Here is a 21,681-nt window from a genome sequence, read left to right on the forward strand (position 1 = left end):
TCCCGTGTTTACCTTTTACGCAACGTGAATATCAACAACAAGGAGTGCAGATGTCATCACTGGACTTCGCTATGTACTTTGCTAAATGGTGGCTATAAAGAACTATGAGAGACTCACTTGAAGTTACCTTAGACCACAAAGATTAGAGAATGTGTCATTTGTGAGATTCACAAGGAAATGTCGTTCTGTAGAAAGGGCTTACATGATATTTCTGGCCACTTCCCTTCCTGTTCCTGCCAAGAGAAGGTGGTTGAAAGGAGACATACTTCTGACAGATGGAGGATTGGTGCCTTCATAGAGGTTGACCTGGAAATGAATCCTGTCGGTGACAGTAGAACAATTATGCATTGTTATTACACCCTTATTATTTATGTAATAACATAAGTATTACACAAATATCTCACTTGTGGGGACACATTATGTTTGAGATGTAACTTTAACTAAATAATCCCTACACTATCAAAGGGGCACATTCAACTGCAGTATTTCATGTCCAAACGATGCAAACGAATGCAAACGATGCAAACGATGTCCAAACGAAGCATCCCCAGTTTTTTTATAAGGATCTCTATAATTGGCTTGATTACAGATATCATTAACATGCTCAAATTAAAAACAAAAAGTTTTGTTTCTTGTTTAGTCTTTTAGTTAGCATGGAGCTGAATGGCTTACAGTGTATTCATACCTCTTCATTTATTGCACATTTTGTGTAAATCTGAATTCTAAATGGATTAAATATATATTTTTTCTTTCACCCATCTACACACAATACGCCATAACAACTAAGTGAAAATATGTTTTTAGAAATGTTTGCAAATTTATTGAAAATGTAATACAGAAATATCTCATTTACAGTTGAAGTCAGAAGGTTACATACACCTTAGCCAAATACATTTGAACTCAGTTTTTCACAATTCCTTACATTTAATCCTAGTAAAAATTCCCTGTCTTTGGTCAGTTAGGATCACCACTTTATTTTAAGAATGTGAAATGTCAGAATAATAGTAGAGAGAAGGATTTATTTCAGCTTTTATTTCTTTCATCACATTCCCAGACGTTTACATACACTCAATTACTGTTTGGTAGCATTGCCTTTAAATTGTTTAAAGGCAATGGTGTTTATACTTGCAGCTAGCACTGCGATGCAGTGCCTTAGATCACTGCGCCACCCGGGAGGCAATGGGAGATCAAGTCTGGACTTTGGCTGGGCCACTCAAGGACTTTCACATTCTTGTTCTGAAGCCTTTCCATCGTTGCTTTGGCTGTATGCTTGGGGTCATTGCCCTGTTGGAATGTAAATCTTTGCACTCTGAAGCAGGTTCTCATCAAGGCTTTTCCAGTATTTGGCTCCATTTCATTGTTTTGGCCTCATCAGACAACATACTGAGTGGGAAGCTCCATATTTTTTCAATTTCACAATGGAAACTTTCAACACTAGACATTTTTTTAAACTCTTCTCCAGATTTATGCCTCATCACAATTCTATCTCAGATATCTAAGGACAGTGCCTTGGACTTCAGGGTATAGTTTCTGCTCTGTGGGACCTTGTATAGACCAGTGTGTTTCTTTCTAAAACATGTCCAAACATTTGAATTGGCCACAAGGGTACTCAAATCAAGATTTTTTTAGTTAATTAACCTTTATTTAACTAGGCAAGTCAGTTAAGTACAAATTCTTATTTACAATGACGGCCTACCCCGGCTAAACCCGGACAACACTGGGCCAATTGTGCACAGTCCTATGCGCTGGATGTGATGCAGCCTGGATTCGAGGTACTGCAGTGACGCCTCTTGCACTGAGATGCAGTGTTTTAGACCACTGCGCCACTCGGGAGCCAGAGTGGATCATCATTGTAGTGACATCTCAATGATGATCAAAGGAAATTGGATGCACATGAGCTCCATTTGGATTGCCATAGCAAAGGAGTGTGAATACTTATGTAAATGAGAGATTTCTGTATTTCATTTTCAATAAATTAGCAAATATTTCTAAAAACATGTTTTCACTTCGTCATTATCGGGTATTGTGTGATAACAAAAATCTATTTTGAATTCAGGCTGTAATACAACAAAATGTGGAATAAGTCAAGGGGCATGAATACTTTCTGAAGGTACTGTTATGTCCAACGCACCATAATATTTCCATGCGATCAGACCCCTCCTCTGCTCTGTCCCTCCCCTGTCTGAACTATGTAGCAGAAAAAAACAACTATTGCTAGCTTAATAACCAATATCATTAACAGGTTCAAAATAAAGTCTGTTTTTAGTTGTTGGCATGCCGCTGGATGCTTTATTTATAACGCACCATAATTCCATGTCCATCCCCCTCACCTGGGAGGATACAGAGCAGTCATGGCAGGCCCATTGGACAGACCTGATTGATAATGAGATGTAGCTGGACAAGACGAGCCCCTCAGGTGGTCTTCTAACAGGATTGCTTCCCATCATCTGTAGGGCGCATCCACAGGCCATCTCTGCCTCGGACATCCCAACAATGAGCACCAGTAAACAGCCAAAACCACTGCACAGCCAGCCTCACAAATCTACAGTCCCCTGTCTTGGGGCTGGGTCCATTGTGCTTCTACAAATGCACAAGCTTACAAACCCATGCAAATAGTTCCATACTAGAGCAGACCATTCTAAATCCAATGTAAGTGGTTTGCAGGCAGTGTTTGTTGACCCACTGGCCTGACTCCTCTTCCTGTCCGTCCCTGACCTCACTTTATTAGAGTGCTCATGATAAAAATACACTACATGACCAAAAGTATGTGGCCACCTGCTTGTCGAACATCTCATTACAAAATCATGGGCATTCATTTGGAGTTGGTCCCCCCTTTGCTGCCATAACAACCTCAACTCTTCTGAGAAGGCCTTCCACTAGATAGAACATTGGAACATTGCTGCGGGGACTTGCTTCCATTCAGCCACAAGAGCATTAGTGAGGTCGGGCACTGATGTTGGGCGATTAGGTCTGGCTCACAGTTGGTATTCCAATTCATCCCAAAGGTGTTCGATAGGGTTGAGGCCAGGGCTCTGTGCAGGCCAGGCAAGTTCTTCCACACCGATCTTGACAAACCATTTCTGTATGGACTTTTCTTTGTGCACAAGGCCATTGTCATGTTGAAACAGGAAAGGGCCTTCCCTAAACTGTTGCCAAAAAGTTAGAAGCACAGAATCGTCTAAAACAGGGCTGCCCAACCCTCTTTCTGGAGATTTACTGTCCCGTAGGTTTTCAGTCCAACCCTAATTTAGCTTATCTGATTCAGCTAGTTAAGGCCTTGTTGAGCAGCTAATTAGTAGAATCAGGTGTGTTAAATTAGGGTTGGACTGAAAACCCACAGGACGGTAGATCTCCAGGAAGAGGGTTGGGCAGCCCTGGTCTACTGTAGCCCGAACCATGAAAAACCGCCCCAGACCATTATCCCTCCTTCACCAAACTTTACAGTTGGCACTATACGTTGGGGCAGGTAGCGTTCTCCTTGAATTCGCCAAACTGCATCCTATGACGGTGCCACGTTGAAAGCCACTGAGCTCTTCAGTAAGGCCATTCTACTGCCATTGTTTCACTATGGAGACTGCATGGCTGTGTGCTCGATTTTATACACCCGTCATCAACGGGTTTTGGCGAAATAGCTGAATCCACTCATTTGAAGGGGTGTCCATATACTTTTGTATATGTAGTATAAATAGTATACCAAATTAAATGAACGCTAGACCATTTCAATTTGAATAAATCTCTTCTTGCGTCTGGAGAACTGTCCAGTGTAAGTAGCTTTTACCGAACAAAAGGAATGCTGTTGACGAGAGATGCTGGAACAGAGTGTTGAGAGAGAAAGACTGCGAGAGAGAACGTGCTGAGAACCAGGAAGAGGACACGTCCTCCTACAGCAACGTCCTCCTCACCAAGTTGAGAGACAGAGATAAAAACAACCAACAGAAAATCTGACAAACACTCATCTTTTTAAAATCGCTGATTTCAAGTAAATTATTCAGCAACTAATAACATAGCCTCCTCACCATAACGTATCACCCTCATGGTTATTTTTCAGTAGTTAGAATTTTATTAGGATCCCCATTAGCTGTTGCAAAAGCAACATCTACTCTTCCTGGGGTCCACATGAAACAAAACATAATACCGAACTATGATGCACAAAACAGCTCAAGGACAGTGGTACATACAGTTAATTTATCAGTCTATATGCCTGGAGAGGGATAGGGGCCAGTCCTGGATGTGTGACTGCAGACAGAGGATGCTGATTTATCAGTCTATATGCCTGGAGAGGGATAGGGGCCAGTCCTGGATGTGTGACTGCAGACAGAGGATGCTGATTTATCAGTCTATATGCCTGGAGAGGGATAGGGGCCAGTCCTGGATGTGTGACTGCAGACAGAGGATGCTGATGTATCAGTCTATATGCCTGGAGAGGGATAGGGGCCAGTCCTGGATGTGTGACTGCAGACAGAGGATGCTGACACACAGGTCCTCTGTTTGCAGTGAATGGCCTCTTGTGCAGGTCTGATGATTTTAGAAGCTTATCAGACAGGATCTGCTCCTGGGCAGAGGCTGGGCAGGGAAAGGACCAGAGGCAGGTCAATGTTAAATGCACCAAATCCAGCTAGAATTCACAATCAAAACAATAGCATAATACTTGCTGATGTTAGAACATCATTTAGTATTCAATTCTATTTCAACACAATGCCAAAATGTAATGCCAACCCGAAATATAGTAAAAAAATAAAGAACAAATTACTTTTAAAAATGTGTTTCAATAAGATATCATTACATATTTGACATGCATTTCACCGACCTAATGGTAGATTTGAGTGTATGATTAATTTCAAATCAATTTATAAAACGATTTCCCACAAAATATATTCTAAAAAAACTCAAGGGCTCTTTGCATCAATAACATTTTGAAGGCATAGTCCACTGTCCCTCTCCTGTATAAAAAAATACGTGTATCGTCATGTTCCTATTGTGCCTTTAATAAAAGTACCACTTATTTACTTACGCACGCACTTTGTGTGCCTGTATAACACCGTGCGTAAAATGTTATCCTTGTTAACCGGCTCTTCAGGTGCGCCTTCTTTAACTGCAAATGTACCCTCCCTGCTGTACATGCTCTCACCTAGCGCCTAGGAGGACTGGCTGGCGCCTCTGCTCCTTTAAGGCAATGAGGAATTAAAGTGGCTGCAGAGGCAGGGGAGAGGGTTACGAGGCAGCGAGGGTTACCGCATGGACCAACGCGATTAAAAGGGCAGTGGGAAGATGCGCGTGCTTGCCTCTTGCTGGACGGAGAGAGGTGGTGATGATGGTCTGACTTCAGCTCATCCGGATTGGGTTTTCATTCTTATTGAACTGACCATTTACTCTTTATTTTAAGTTATTTTATTTGTCACGTTTTGTTTCCCAACCTGCTTCTATTTTTCAGTTTTCGATTTAAGATGCGTTTTTTGGATTCCACATTGTTATTGTTTAGGTGTCCCGGTTTTAACACCCAGACATTTTTTTGAGGACCTATCGTTGCCCGCGTGCCACCACCCTGACTCAGCATCACACCTGGACTGCAGGCGAGCACTGTATCCCCCTCGAGCATCCCTTTGAAGAGCAGGGGAAGTAGCAAGGCACGGAGGACCAGAGTAGAGCTGCGCAGAGTCGGATCACAGCTTTAACCAAGACAATCAGAGATACACATACTATATCCTCCAAGCGTAAAGAGGGGTCGGAAAGGGGAGAGGAAGAGTAGGCTACGAGAGTACCAGGGAGGGAGTTGTAGAAAAACAAGGAGGAGACGGTGAAAACATTCAGATCAGCAGAGAGTTGGACTGGTTACTAGAAGCTAGTAGCAAATGTTTAACATTACACCTGCCACAGAACATAATTATAGGAAAGCAGCGGTCAAAGAGTGCGGAGGAAGACGAGAAAACATAGCTTTGGGGGATTTGATCGGAGCGGGGCATGTGGATATTTGCAGTTATCTTTTTCCAGAGCATCTTAAATGGTAAGTTTAATTTTCACATTTGAATGTTAGTTATGTCAGTAATTCAGTGAGTAAAGCAAAGTAGATTAGGGGGTTGGAGGTCACCTGTGTTACACATTATAACATTGTATGGTTGCCAACAGTGCTAGGGAGAGAGGAACGGGAGTGAAATGTGCTTTAATCTGTTTTACCTATAAAGCACATCATTGGTTAGTATTTGATAGAATCACATATATTATGTTTTTAGGCAGTTAGGGGATTTCTTATGATGCCTTCATTATTCAATTGCGTATTTCATTGCTTGCTGAGGAAATAAATTGATGTTGCCTTGCCTTGTTCAAGAGAGGTTTGATAAAGTAGACGTGACCTCAAGGTTTAAACCTTAATTGTTGTCAGTTACATTTACTACATCGAATGTAACCCATATTTTCATGTCTGGATGTATATACCGGTAGGCTATGATTTCAGTCCGAAGTAGCATGGGCCTCAATAATGAGTGACGTATTTTATATACTGGACATTTGGTTTAACCCCCTTCCCCTCCCCCATCCAATGTATTTATTTAGAGTTGTATATTTTAAAATTCAATGTAGGGTATTCAGATTCGAAAGGATATTAGAGACATGCAAAATCTGATAATGTAGCCTATCATTTTATGTGAATTCAATTGATTCATTTAAGTCTATCCTTAGAGATTTATGATATTAGATTAAAATACTACATTGATTTTGAATACATGCATGCAAGTTTTCATTAAACAATGCAATGCATTTCTAGCCGTTGCACAGACAAATGAAGACATGTAAATGAACAATAACGGTGTATCAATGAGAGAGAAAAAATGTAAGCTACCAGGACCTGATGATGTTGAAAAATGGCTTACCAGAAAAGGGACCCCTGTAGACAGTGCAAACACATGTTTTATTTCTTATTGAGAAAATAAATAGATTTAAAAATAGATAAATAGATTTGAAAGAGCTTGCAGGCCATATATCATGTAACAGAAATAAAAAACAATGATATTATAGAATATTACACACAGAATTATTCTGTCTCCTTTCATGTGATCAATTCATATTGATTTGCAATCTCCAAAGATTGAAAAAGACCAAGAGATGATAGAAAGACAATTTCTTAATGCATTCAGTTAAAAGGTGTGTGTGTGTGTGTGTATATTTGTGTAGTGTGTGTGTGCTTTCATAAATCTGTGAATTTGCAATGTGAAGCTGATCGGGGAGAAGAGTAAATTGATACAATTTATTACTTACACAGGATCAAATAAACCATTATTTATTGGATATAATCTCTTCCCCAGGAAGGGAGTTATGACAAGGCTGGGTGTGTACGGAAAGGGGTAGAAAATATATCTTCTTACAAAATGTAAAAGCTGACAAGATGGGGGTGTTGCAGATATTGTAAGTTAACAGGGTAGAACCTCTGGTTGTGGTTATGTCGTAGAGGGTCGCTGAATTTACCGCATCAGGCAAAAAGGGGGCATTGGAGGTTTGGGATTAACCCATTGTAGCACATCGAGGGACGTTCATTTTATACCAACACAGATATGACAAGTTGAACCCAACCCACTTGGCAAGAAAATCAACGGTTAATTTCTAGTTCCTTGTTTCACTCCACTCTCCCTCCCTCCCCAAAAAAACCCCAAACTTAAATGATACATATTTGACTATCATCCCCTTTTCCTTGTAATGCAATTCTCAGTCAGCTGCTTATTGACATCTATGTTAGGCTATTCCATCTCTACTCCACATAAAATGTTATCTCCCTCACTCACACTGGCTTCTGTGGAAACTCATAAAAGAACAATAAGCATTCATTGTTAATCATTATAATTGTGCTGTGACATTAGATCAACTGTCTGGCCAGCCTGGATCCATATACTGTATAGTCTCAGAAGCCTTCATATTGGTAACCTAATATAAGAATAGAATAAACGCTACATGCAAAATGTATATTATATTATTTGGGAATGGCTTCATCCTTCTGTGTTGTTCTATTGTCCTACATGTTATGCCTTTGTGGACAATGGGCATAGAATGCAGTTGGAGCTGTGATCATGCTTTATTTCGCTGCACTGTATTTTATTATGTTTTCTGTGTTTGGTTTTCTGAAGATGGTGATTATCATGATAATGATGAGGTCTGTATTGACTGAGCTGAGCTGACGATGGTAGAATGAAAGACCTTGTAGTTACACAGAGAAATTGGATTCTAGAAAATGTTTCCTTTTTAGAGTTAGGTTTATCTATAAATCCTATTAAATTACTGTTCTAAATACTCAATTTGTATTCTAATTCCTAATTCTATAGGTCTATCACATGCTCACTGGCCTTTCTCTATGGAAACCTCCATTATGGGTGTCAGGAAAGTGTGAGTTTGGCACAATAAGGCTATACTGAGCGGTGACCTGGAAGTGCTTGGTAAGGGCCCAGCCACTTCCTGAGCCCTTATTGTGCATATTCTGGCATAATGATAATTGAGGAAATTATACATGAAATGCACAATACAAGATACAGCTAAAATATCAAATTTTTGAGGAAACTGGGTCAGTAGATTAGTTTTCTCTGTTGTAATTAAGCCCCGAATACAAAATACTACAGGTATGATATTTTTAAGCATTCTTATAATTTTAATTCTGGCCTATTAACTCCATTTATCCATATTTTCCAGATGATATTATGATTTTATTTTGAACCATTAAAGCATTTATAAAACATGATTTAATAATAAGTAACTTAAAATATGTATTTATTTTGTGTACTGTGGGTTACCTTTGATAATTTTTATTCAAATTGAATTGTAATTAAGAGATACAGTAGGATATAGCTATCTTTAGATGGCTAAGGGAACATGTTTATTTTTGCTCTCTGAAAGATGCCTTAAAGCAAAACCAATCCAAGCTCCAATTCTGTTTGTAAAAATGATGAGGCGAGGCAGCTCACATAGGGCCCTTATTCATGGGGTGCACGTTTGTCTTACTATTGTTTTGAACATTGGTTTTAGGACTGATGCGTTCTACTCAATGCATTGTCAATAAGTGCTGATAAAGATTTAATCAAAAGTGCATTACAGTGGCTTGCAAATACAATGAAATGTCAAAAGGAGGCAAATAATTAATAGGAAAAACCTTTGTCAGATTGACTTTAGATGTTAGCCAGCTAAGATTGGGGGAGACCACCAGATTTTAGCTAGCTAACGTTAGCATTGCTAGCTATTTTTGACAAACTTTGCTAGCTAATGACAACATTGCCATCTATCGAAAGTACATTATACAACATATATCATGGCAAAGTTGTTTCCTACTAAATATGTGCAATGTCAATGTATTACCAGCCCACTATATTGTAATTTAGACAAAAGAGTCATTGGCCTCCAATCACAATGACTGGGCTTATCACAACTTCTTGGGCACCACTATGGCAGAGAGCGGCTTGAGAACGTTCATAACAATGGCATGACTCGACAGAGTGACTGAGGTGCAACCTGCAGATTCCAGCACAGTGATTGAGAGACAGACCTGAGCAAGGCTGTTTGAGATGGCCTACATCTATTTTGTCTTCAATAAATTAACATTTACACTAAGGTCAATAGGTCACGCACACTTCTCATGTACACATTTCTATCTCAATCAACGTGCCCGTCTTTCACGTTGTCGAGAGATGACTCTATATATATAAACTAAACAAACAGGGTAGCCTAGTGGTTAGTGGTTAGAGCGTTGGACTAGTAACCGGAAGGTTGCAAATTCAAACCCCAGAGCTGACAAGGTACAAATCTGTCATTCTGCCCCTGAACAGGCAGTTAACCCACTGTTCCTAGGCCGTCATTGAAAATAAGAATTTGTTCTTAACTGAGTTAAATAAAGGTCAAATATATATATATATTTTTTAACTCAACAGTTTCAACAATTTTACTGAGTTATAGTTCATATAAGGAAATCAGTCAATTTAAATAAATAAATTGGGCCCTAATCTATGGATTTCACGACTGGGCAGGGGTGCAGTCATGGGTGGGCCTGGGAGGGCATAGGCCCACCCACTTGGCAGCCAAGCCCACCCACTGGGGAGCCAGGCCCAGCCAATCAGAATTAGTTTATCCCCACAAAAGGGATTTATAACAGATAAAAATACTTCTCAGCAACCCCCCCCCCCTCCCTGCCAACATCACTTAGGCTGCCAAGTTAGCATGACAACACATTAGGAACCTGAGAAGGAAAATGCAATGGAGACTGGGGGCAGCTTGATTTGACTAAACTTGGCAGAGAGGAGGAACCTGTGTTTCAGTGGAGTTAATCTACTGGGGGCAATTAAGGCAGCGCACTGATTACAGATCCATCTGTTCCTGTATAGTGAGGTGCTCCTCTTGTAAGACGTATGCCTTTGAATCCTACATATCTATTTAAAGATCTTTAAGACTTACCGTCTTTTGGTAGCAGTGGCCTCATGCAGGCAATTGAGGAGGACTTAGTGGACTAGACCTGAATGACAGAACATTTAGTAGATAGATGTGTTCAAAGTTGACCTGTTTTTCATACCCCACCCTACCATGAGACATCCATGTCTTCGTCACTGGAAAAAATAAACGATTGGGTTTTATATCATTTAAAAGCTTACAAACAGGGTTATCAAACTATGTTATCAGCCAAAACATGACACTCACCGTCAAGAGTATCCTACGTCTCAACTGATGGCGGGTACAACATAAACAGTTCAGATGATGTAAAATAAAGTCTAAGCTTCAAAATGTGTCAACATTTTAAAAATCTGAGTTTACAATATTTTTGATCATTGACTTTAAAGGTTAAAAAAAGTATTCTATTTAAAAAACACAAAAAAAACAAGAAATTCAATTTTTTTTTAGCAACCCTGTTTGTAAGCTTTTAAATTATGTCATACTCAACCGTTTATCTTTTCCATTGATTAAGACATGGATGTCTCATGGTAGGATGGGGTATGCAAAAAATGTTACCTTTGAGCATATCTAACCCCTAAATGTTTTGTCATTCAGGTCCACAAAGTTACTTTCTGACCTTCGTCGACTAGGTATCAGAGCAGCACATGTGACCTAGCTATGAAAACGTGTATAGTAAGGCAATAAAATATATAGTCTCACTGTGTGTTATTATTATTATTTTTTTTTTTTTTGCATTTTACCCCCTCTTTCCTCCCCAATTTCATGATATCCAATTACGATCTTGTCTCATCGCTCCAACTCCCCAATGGGCTCGGAGAGGCGAAGGTCGAGTCATGTGTCCTCCGAAACATGATCCGCCAAAACGCGCTTCTTAACACCTGCCCGCTGAACCCGAAAGTCAGTCGCACCAATGTGTCGGAGGAAACACCGTTCAACTGACGGCCGAAGTCAGTCTGCAGGTGCCTGGCCCACCACAAGGAGTCGTAAGAGCGCGATGAGCCAAGTAAAGCCAAACTCTCCCCTAACCCGAAATGAGGCTGGGTCAGTTGTGCGCTGCGCCATGGTACTCCCGATCACGGCCGGTTGTGACACAGCCTGGGAATGAACCCGGGTCTGTAGTGAAGCCTCAATCACTGCGATGCAGTGCCTTAGGCCGCTGCACCACTCGGGAGGCCCTCAATGTATGTATTGATAGATACAGTACCTATCTGAGAAATAAATGTGAGTTCAGTTCAAACATGATTTCATCATTTTTTTATGTTCAATTATTCCCTACAGTAGTTCCCCTTTTCGAGGGTGTTTGCTTGTGGAAAAGTATGTGTGATAGTGTTGTTGTTGTCATTCCTGAGGAACGGTTGCTAATGGTAATGTCTGATAATGGAGACCCTGATGTGTAATAATGGATCTCCCAGTTCACACATACTGACTCCATAATGAAGATGCCTACTAAAGATGTTCAGCAGCCGTTTTGCAGTCTAATTAGTAATGGGGCATGGGAGACTCACAGTGGTGGTGGTGGTATGTTTCACTGAATGTAAAATCTAATTACAAATCAGACTGTTTATCCTTAAGGATTCTGCTGAATCAGAACAATATAATTGCATTATCACCGTGTAAATGGCTTTCACATTAAAATGTTAACTATACCGTTTAGCATCGACGGGGGGGGGGAACGCACACAGATTTATATGTTTGATCAACCATGTAGAGAGGGGGTGCGTCTGGCAAAGACAGGTCATGTTATTTTATGTCGTGTTATTTTATGCCATGTTATTTGAAAAGGCTGAGCGTGGCTAATGCAGTTTTTAGAGATTACCCACATCATAAATACATGCACTAACATTCTACCTATGTCTAATGCACATACTGTATGTTGGATTAGGACTACTGTGTGTGTGTGTGTGTGTGTGTGTGTGTGTGTGTGTGTGTGTGTGTGTATAGAGCCCAAGTATGATGTAATGTAACTCATAAGAATGCAGTGAACAGGACAGATGTTGTAGGTGTGGTTGATGTGGCTAACCAAATCAAATTGTATTTGTCACATACTTCGTAAACAGTGTAGATTAACAGTGAAGTGCTTACTTATGGGCCCTTCTCAACAATGCAGAAAGAAAAAAAGAGAAATAATAGAAAAATAATAACACGAGGAATAAATACACAATGAGTAACGATAACTATTCACAAAGTCACAAAGATCACAGAATTTATGAGGGAAAGAATGAATTAGTCACTTAATCTGGTACCTAAATGCCCATGCTTTGACCTACACACCCATGTGAATTAACTTGATTGATCCCTATATGCCCAGTGCACGTGTTTGCTCTGGTATGGATGGATCACCTTGGTGACTCTCCCACGGTTTGTCCCTTTGAGCTTGGTATTTTCCTCACATTTCATCTGCTTCTCTTTGTCTTATTGACTGCCACTCTTTTACCTCCTTCTAGTGTTTCATCTCTTGTACTGTCTCCTATGTCCTTATCACAGATAAACTTCTCAATCAGTCATTCTGTGAATGCACCAAGTTATGTTTCCTGAGGTATTTTACAATTAGAGTCTTCAGAGGCCTTTTATGCATAGTACCAATAGTAAAGTAGGCTGAGGGGTAACAGAGGCAGGACAGAGGCAGGACAGAGGCAGGACAGAGGCAGGACAGAGGCAGGACAGAGGCAGGACAGAGGCAGGACAGAGGCAGGACAGAGGCAGGACAGAGGCAGGACAGAGGCAGGACAGAGGCAGGACAGAGGCAGGGGTGGATAGACAGTGAAGGAAAGACAAATTAGTCCAGCTTGGTTTCTCGACACGGCTTTATTTTTAAACCTGGCACAGACGGTAAGATTTAAGACCAATTTAGTGCCTGCTATTATTAGCTGTCCATTTGAAAAGTGCTGTCATTTGCTGGGTTGAGGAAAGATGTGTGTGTAGGTGTGTGAATGTGCCTGCTGGATCCAGAGGAGTCAGATTGATGCTTTTGCATCCTATGATCATTCTGGTGTGAGAGACTGCATGCCTTTGTGCTTATTTCTATATGCCATATGCTCAACTATGAATATTTCTGCTAACCCTAGAGTCACCTTTCATATTAATGTGTGCTGCTGGAAAAGACCAGAGTGGTTTAACGATCAAAGGCTAGGATCACTCTTATGGTTTCACATTCCTCTATCTTGGTATGTTACATAGTGGGGTTTTTCTACACTATAAGATGCAAATACTGTTTGTGTTCACAATATGCTAACTTCATATCTGTTCTCAGAATACAGAGAAAGAGACACAAACCAGTGTTTGAATGAGCCTGCATTCCAATGAATTTGGATCAGTTACCAATTTGATGTTTTGATATGCACAGTGGCACCTCTAAAAAGAGGTGGTTCCTATTTAAAGAATCTGTGTCCCCAGGAATCAGTAACTTTGTGACTGCTGGTAAATGTCTCATTAGTGTTGCTAGCCTGAGCTTTATTATGTGTTGCTTTCCCTCTCTCTATCAGCCTTTCCCCAGAAGTGATTATGCTAATTGCTGTTTGATCAGATGATTACATTATAATTCGATTAATCCGGAGTACTAAATGCTCTGAATACATTTGCGTCTGCTTGGCTTGCTGGCTTTACAGAGCTAACGTCCCCTGTCGCACAGCGAACACACAGGAGAAAGAGACAACCCTAGAACATGTATTTTTTGGAGGGAGGGTGTGTAGTGAGGAAGGGGGATAATAAAGCAAGCAGGGGATTGACGGAGAAGAGAGGAGGAGGCAGGTTGGCTGGGAGATTCTTCAGGGAACACATGCTGTGCTCCTTAGTGTTAAATAAACATGTTTGCTTTACGGTTTGGATGTGATAAATGTTTAATACAATACGTCTATAACGATTGTCAAATAGGTCTGGAGTATTTAAGTGAGTGTGGCACATAGCATATTTAAAGGGCCCTGGTTATGGGGCAGCTAATAAGATGACAGGAGCCAGCTGCTGTGACATTAGCACTGACACACTTCACAACGCCAGCTGTTCATGACGGACTTCTGTTAAACAACAGTGGAATGTGGATCAATGGAAGTAACAACAAGATGTGATCACTTCTGTTGGTTTCTCAGCTGGTGTTACATCACTGTCTAACAATAAATGGGGCGTTTGCAACTTATTTTACATTGGCTACATGATTTATGATCACCTGGGCATTTTCAGTTGATTTTGTTGACCTTTTCACCTGTTCGCCTATTTTAGTTTTCTCTATAATTCCACCTCCACACTGTACAATGTCTACATTTACCACCACTCTGGAAGATGCTGTTCCCATAGCGAGCATGAAGGTTGGCAGTGATGAGTATATGCAGGACAACATCATTGATGCCCCTGCACCTGTGGTCAGTTCATCATTAATTCTGCAGAAGAGTAATCAGTCTCCTTCCAGTGTTTGTCTACATAGACAGTCATCCATCCACCATCTAAAGAACCCTCAAACTACGCTATCAACAGTATGTAATACACTCAATTATTCTAACTCTGTGTGAGGAGGCTAAGCAGGGTTGTCTGTCAAAATACCGTTGACCACATGTCCTCTTGACTTGGGGTGTGTTCAGTTCGGTTTACCGCTGCGTTTTTTAACAGCCTTTGCGGTATGTTTGATCCCGTTTGGTGGCTGTGGCGAGGTTTGGCCTGGTCAATATGGGTGTGACAATTAGAAATCGCAAAACTCGTGCAGCACACCATACACAATCGTCCTCTGGGCCACCATAATCATGCTGTCTTTAACTGGTTGTTCAGTACAGTAGCATTTCCTGTACAAAGGAATCCGACAAAGGATATAAAAAGAATTCAGCACACTGTACTCAAAAGGTTCACTGCTCTTTCTTTATTCATACAGTCCAGTGTGACAATGCCCTCCTCATCTAAAAGGTTGCCACCCAGTGTTGGTCTACTATATCATTAAATGAAGATGGTCTAACATCTTGGCATTATCTCTGTAGGTTTAAGCAGTGGTTAAGTTTAGTCTACACGCATTGACTCCCCCATGCTACTCACTCTGACGCTCACAGGATTTGTCAAGGGGATTAGCTTCAGCTTGCCATAAATACACCATGTTGTTTTAATTTATGTTCATTTGTTTGTGGAAAGTTGACCCAATATGAAAATGCTGCACTACCAATTTCTTGAGAAATATGGAAAGAAACCTGAGTATTCCCTTATCAGTGTGGCTTGCAGTATGAATCAGCCTTGAAAAGTCTGGGCACTGAGGAGGACAATCATTGAGTAATTTTAAGAATGTGGTATTCTCATGAGAATACAATTGTTTTCTCCCATCTATTTGATTGAATATGCAAATAGTTTGCTCGGTTAATGCCTCAAAGAAACTCTTTCTCCACACTTTAGTGTTCATATTGCACCACAAAATACTATTATTTGTACCCTGGTACTTTTATTCAGCTGTAGTAGCAGCAGAGGCAGTTGCTATAGTTTGGTATCCAGTATACTGTAATCCCCCATCAGATTCTCTCCCTCCCGTTGGTTCATCAGCAGCATGATTTAGACATCAACGTCTGGAACGCTGACATTCTCCCTACTGAGATATGCTGCTGCCTCCTTCTCTATTAATGAGACATCCACTCTCACCCATTTAACACATGAAAATAAAAGTAGATCTAGAGAGGTGCACCGTGGGGCTCCGCTTTACCATATCCTACTCCTCTGACATCAGACGATGGATCTGTCTTTGCATATCACCAGTGAGCAGAGCAGAGCAGAGCAGACAGCGGCCCCTTTCTTCTGTCATGTCCTGGTTAATATTCATGAAAGCAAATTGGGAGACTGTCATTTAGCAAGTTCCCGTACAAGCCCTGTGTGTAGCCCCTGGGCAGAAAGAGGAGAATGCTTACTCACATTGGATAACCCCCCTCATTGCCCCCTACATCTTTCCTTTTCTTCCCCATCTCCTGTCTCTGCTCCTGATCCCACTCCACCTCCCAGGCACAGCACAGAGGGCTGCTTTAATTACCCAGCGTTCCTGGTTGACAGAGCCTGTCACAGTGCAGCAGCTGCCCGCCCCGTCTCACCCTGCCCCGTGTGCCCAAGCCAACTGAGAGCCCGACGACAGGCCACTGGCTCACCAGACGTGACATGGGTGCCCTATAAAATACTTGGACCCAACTGATTAGTCCACCATCCAACTCTCTCTGGATCTCCCTATTTCTTTCTCTCTTTTTCTGCTCTCTATGTCTGTCAGATGAGCTCATGATAAAATGATGGGCAAAATATGGAATAGCACCAATGGATGATTGCAATTTAAACAGTAAACATCCAAGCAAATGCAGTACATAAACTGTACATGTGACTGTATTCATTAGAGGAAGGCAGTAAGGGGTTAAAGCATGCATACATGTTGTTCGAGTTTGTACCGTCAGCATCGATTGCACGTTGAATTAAATGAAGCGCCTCCATAGTCCTGAAAGCCCTCTGTGATGGCTGATTACACCTGTCTGTCAGCTGATGAATTCTACTGCCTTTGATTGATCAGCTTAACTCAACAAATTTGAATATTCATATTTATAATCATATTCATGACAACTGTGTTGTGTAAACATTGGTTTTTCACACTGCACCTATATGTTAATATGGGGGCCTGTTCTGGGTGCAGATAATAATCATGCTAAGCATTCCATCCAAAAATCACAACAAGGCAGTTGCATAATGGCAGCGTGATTGAGAGTTATTTTCATATTAAAATGAGAGGAGCCATCTGGTGCTATGGAATGTTGATGTTAATGGACTTAATTTCAATACTGAAGTAAAAGGATAATAAGATTGCAAATTGTTGTTATCAAGTGTTACACTTTCGGAATTACTGCTCATTGATGTGTTTCATTACAGATGTTTTCATATTCGCATTATTGTTTTGTTTTACCAATATAGTGCTGATACCACACATTTAATGGAATGATTAAGCTATCATTCTCTGTGCATATACATCAATTATTTAATGCACTGCTCTGCTCAGTTGCTTAGGAATTCAACATGCATTCACAGTAATGATATACTGATAATATTCCCAGGTGCATGTAACTACTGTAAAGTAGTTACTTTTATATAGTATATCTAGTATGTCGATACCCCTTCAAATTAGTGCATTCGGCTATTTCAGCCACACCCGTTGCTGACAGGTGTAAAAAAATAAAATTGAGCACACAGCCATGCAATCTCCATAGACAAACATTGGCAGTAGAATGGTCTTACTGAAGAGCTCAGTGACTTTCAACATGGCAACATCAAGGATGCCACCTTTCTAACAAGTCAGTTCGTCAAATTTCGGCCCTGCTAGAGCTGCCCCGGTCAACTGTAAGTGCTGTTATTGTGAAGTGGAAAAATCTAGGAGCAACAATGGCTCAGCCGCAAAGTGGTAGGCCACACAAGCTCACAGAATGGGACCGCCGAGTGCTGAAGCCTGTAGCATGTAAAAATCGCCTGTCCTTGCTTGCAACACTCACTACCGAGTTCCAAACTGCCTCTGGATGTCAGCACAAGAACTGTTAGTTGGGAGCTTCATGAAATGGGTTTCCATTGCCGAGCAGCCGCAAACAAGCCTAAGATCACCATGCGCAATGCCAAGTGTCGGCTGGAGTGGTGTAAAGCCGCCACCATTGGACTCTGGAGCAGTGGAAACGCGTTCTCTGGAGTGATGACTCACGCTTCACCATCTGGCAGTCCGAAGGACGAATCTGGATTTGGCAGATGCCGGGAGAACACTACCGGTACCAATGCATAGTGCCAACTGTTACGTTTGGTGGAGGAGGAATAATGGTCTGGGGCTGTTTTTCATGGTTTGGGCTAGGCCCCTTAGTTCCATTGAAGGGAAATCTTAACGCTACAGCATACAATGACATTCTAGACGTTTCTGTGCTTCCAACTTTGTTGCAACAGTGTGGGGAAGGCCCTTTCCAGTTTTAGCATGACAATGCCCCTATACACAAAGCGAGGTACATGCAGAAATGGTTTGTCGAGATCGGTGTGGAAGAACTTCACTGGCCTGCACAGAGCCCTGACCTCAACCATATTGAACACCTTTGGGATGAATTGGAACGCTCACTTCGAGCTAGGACTAATCGCCCAACATCAGTGCCCGACCTCACTAATGCTCTTGTGGCTGAATGGAAGCAAGTCCCTGCAGCAATGTTCCAACATTTAGTGGAAAGCCTTCCCAGGAGAGTGGAGGCTGTTATAGCAGCAAAGGGGGGACCAACTCCATATTAATGCTCATGATTTTGTCATAAGATTTTCGACAAGCAGGTGTCCACATATTTCTGGTCATATATGTGGTCCTCACACAAAGCATCATGTGCCTCTGGCATAAACATTTTCCTTGTTTGTTTTCATGGTTAGATTCCCATCTCTGGGCTCTCCAACATCTACAACATTTGCTAATCTCAGAAAATAGAAATCTGTTTAGGGATATGTTTTGGATTTCTATTCCCAACTAGAATCCTCCCCCCTTCTCACTGAAAAAGACGGTGGCGATGAAGTGGTCTTGTCTTTTTTCTTCTCCCTCCAGCTTTGCTGATAGAAACAAAGCTTGGTTAATTATGGATGCATATATAACATTATTGAACAGTGTCACTTCTTTAGTCTTCATGGTTCAGCTCATGAAAAATTATGGCAATTACACATTTCCTCTGTGGTTATTTAGTAAGTGGTTCGGTTTGAGAAGCATGACGCTTTGTGGGGCTTCTGAGGAGGTTGTACCTGGGTGGAACTCATGTAGACCTCCTTGGTAAGGAATGGGTGTAGCAGTACAGTGACATGATACTCAGTATGATTAGATCCACAAGGACCTTTGACTTCTCTGCAGTTGGTCTTATCGAACCAATCTTTGTTATGACTACACTGTGCTAAATTGAGTTTCTTTTATGAGTTTTAAGTCTTATTGGTCATATGTACAGGATACACATGGTCTACACCGTCCAACTAAATGCTTACTTGCAGGTTCCTTCTCAACAATGCAACAACAATAAGAAATAATAAAATATAAGAATACCATCATAAAGTAAATGGCTCAGTAGGATAGATTAAATATGTACTCCCAGTGTAAATTAACAAGGTATTCAAGTCAAATTTAAGAGATGGCTTTTTGTTTGGGAATTGTGTTCATCAGTGTTATTTCTGGTTGAAATGACTGGAAAGGACTTCTTGTTCCACTCGTTTTAGAAATGTAATGTGTGCTGCATCTGTGTTCTTTCTCAGTCATTGGCTCTGGTTGCTCTTGATAAACCACCAAATATCTGTAACACAGAAATGTTTCACTGACACAGACTTTTAGAAAGGCGTCAAATACTATATTCAACATATCTTACATTTTTATCAATGCAATAGGGATTTTAATGTTTCTAAAATATTAACAACATCACCAATTATTAATTATTTAAGACACCTACCTATACACTCCCTAATAAATACACGTTGATGATTTCAAAGAGAATTTCTCATTAATATTAGCACACCTACAGGTTGAGGATGTATTATCAATCGGCCACAAAGAAGGGTTCTATGTTTAGCCCCAGCTGAAAAAGGAATGAATTACAATTTGATAGGATTTTGATGTATTATTTTACAATTGAGTCTTTAACGCAGCTACAGACCCATACAGAGCAATACGATTTTCACTCCATTTTAAAAGATTTAAACAGGCACCACCTTGATAGAACTGCTTTTTATCCCAATCAATGTTATTTATTTATTATTGAGCAAATCATGATGGGCTTCAATGGATAAGCCTAGGTCATTCATAGACACTATTCAAACCTTCCTGCAGCTACAGTATGTTGCCGATGCTGAGAGAGAGAGAGAGAGAGAGAGAGAGAGAGAGAGAGAGAGAGAGAGAGAGAGAGAGAGAGAGAGAGAGAGAGAGAGAGAGAGAGAGAGAGAGAGAGAGAGAGAGAGAGAGAGAGAGAGAGAGAGAGAGAGAGAGAGAGAGAGAGAGAGAGCGAGAAGCCTTCCTGTTGGAAGTCATGGGTGTAATGCAGCTAGACTCAGGATACCCTTAAGTGTCTGTGAAATCATGTGTGGGTGTGCATTATGAGTCACCCCTATCGTCTGTCCTGTATGTATGGCTGCCATTGACAGGTTGATCAGTCTGAGGAGGCTAATGCTCCGCTAGCGCCTCCATCACCCATTAAGGACTGATCTCAGTCACAGCCAGGGATTCTCTCAGGCCTACTCTCTGCCATAGACAACACTGTCTGACTGACTCATAGGGTCCCCTAAGAAATACAATTATGGATGAGCCACTGGTTATACAGGAGTGTGTTTTCTTTAACGCCCACTACAGTAAATGGGTTCAACTGGTAAGTCAGAGTGGCTACCATTGATGCCAACTTACCTCTGGACTGAACAGAAACTCTCACATCAGAAACTGCTGAGTAGAGCAATATGGATGTTTTTTGTTGTTGTTGTAATTATTCATTTTTATTTTGTATTTGTGTGTGTGTGTGTGCACGGATGGTTGTGTGTATCTCTTTGCGGGTCAAAGCCGCTGGAGCATAGAGAGGGTGGAAACCACTGCGATTTGAAACCTTGTTAGAAATGTATGAAGTGCTAAAATGTTTTATCCCCAGAGAGGCCTAGCTAGCTGTCACTGGTAAGCCATTTACTGCTAGGCACGGACTCTGACACCAGACAAAGATCCAGAGGTAGGCAGCAGGCAGGCACAGGATCATGCTCAGCCAGGAGTAGTTATACACAGAGTGTACAAAACATTAAGAACACCTTCCTAATATTGAGTTGCACCAATATTGTCCCTCAGAACAGCTTCAATTTGTTGGGGCACGGACTCGAAAGCGTTCCACAGGGGTGCTGGCCCATGTTGACTCCAATGTTTCCCACAGTTGTGTCAAGTTGGCTGGATGTATTTTGGGTGGTGGACCATTCTTGAAACACATGGGAAACTGTTGAGTGTGAAAAACCCAGCATCCCAGGTACATACTACCATACAATATTTAGGCACTTAAATCTTGGCATTCATTATTATTATTATTATTTTGTTTTACCCATTCACCCTTTGAATGGTACACATACACAATTCATGCCTCAATTGTCTAGAGGCTTAAAAATACTTATTTAACCCGTCTCCTCCCCCTCATCTATATTGATTTGACGTGGATTTAACAAGTGACATCAATATGTCATGGAAAGAGCAGGTGTTCATAATGTTTTGTACACCTAGTTTATACACCACTCAGTAATCAACCACCTAGAAATTAGCACTGAGCCACCTGATCCTAATTGGTCCCACTTCGTGTTTCT

The 21,681-nt window shown here is 41.1% G+C and overlaps 1 protein-coding gene across 1 annotated transcript in view; it reads left to right on the forward strand.

Annotated features, from left to right (window-relative positions):
• The first annotated feature begins 5,162 nt into the window (after nucleotides 1-5,162).
• The window catches only part of LOC112265581 (Down syndrome cell adhesion molecule homolog), a 132,961-nt gene continuing 116,442 nt past the window's right edge, over nucleotides 5,163-21,681 (forward strand). The window contains exon 1 of the mRNA XM_024443002.2: nucleotides 5,163-6,001. Within this exon, the coding sequence (XP_024298770.1) occupies nucleotides 5,959-6,001 (43 nt within the window). The 5' untranslated portion in view covers nucleotides 5,163-5,958. The remainder of the gene's footprint in view (nucleotides 6,002-21,681) is intronic.

The sequence above is a fragment of the Oncorhynchus tshawytscha genome, linkage group LG13 (assembly GCF_018296145.1).
Source record: "Oncorhynchus tshawytscha isolate Ot180627B linkage group LG13, Otsh_v2.0, whole genome shotgun sequence".
Taxonomy (NCBI): domain Eukaryota; kingdom Metazoa; phylum Chordata; class Actinopteri; order Salmoniformes; family Salmonidae; genus Oncorhynchus; species Oncorhynchus tshawytscha.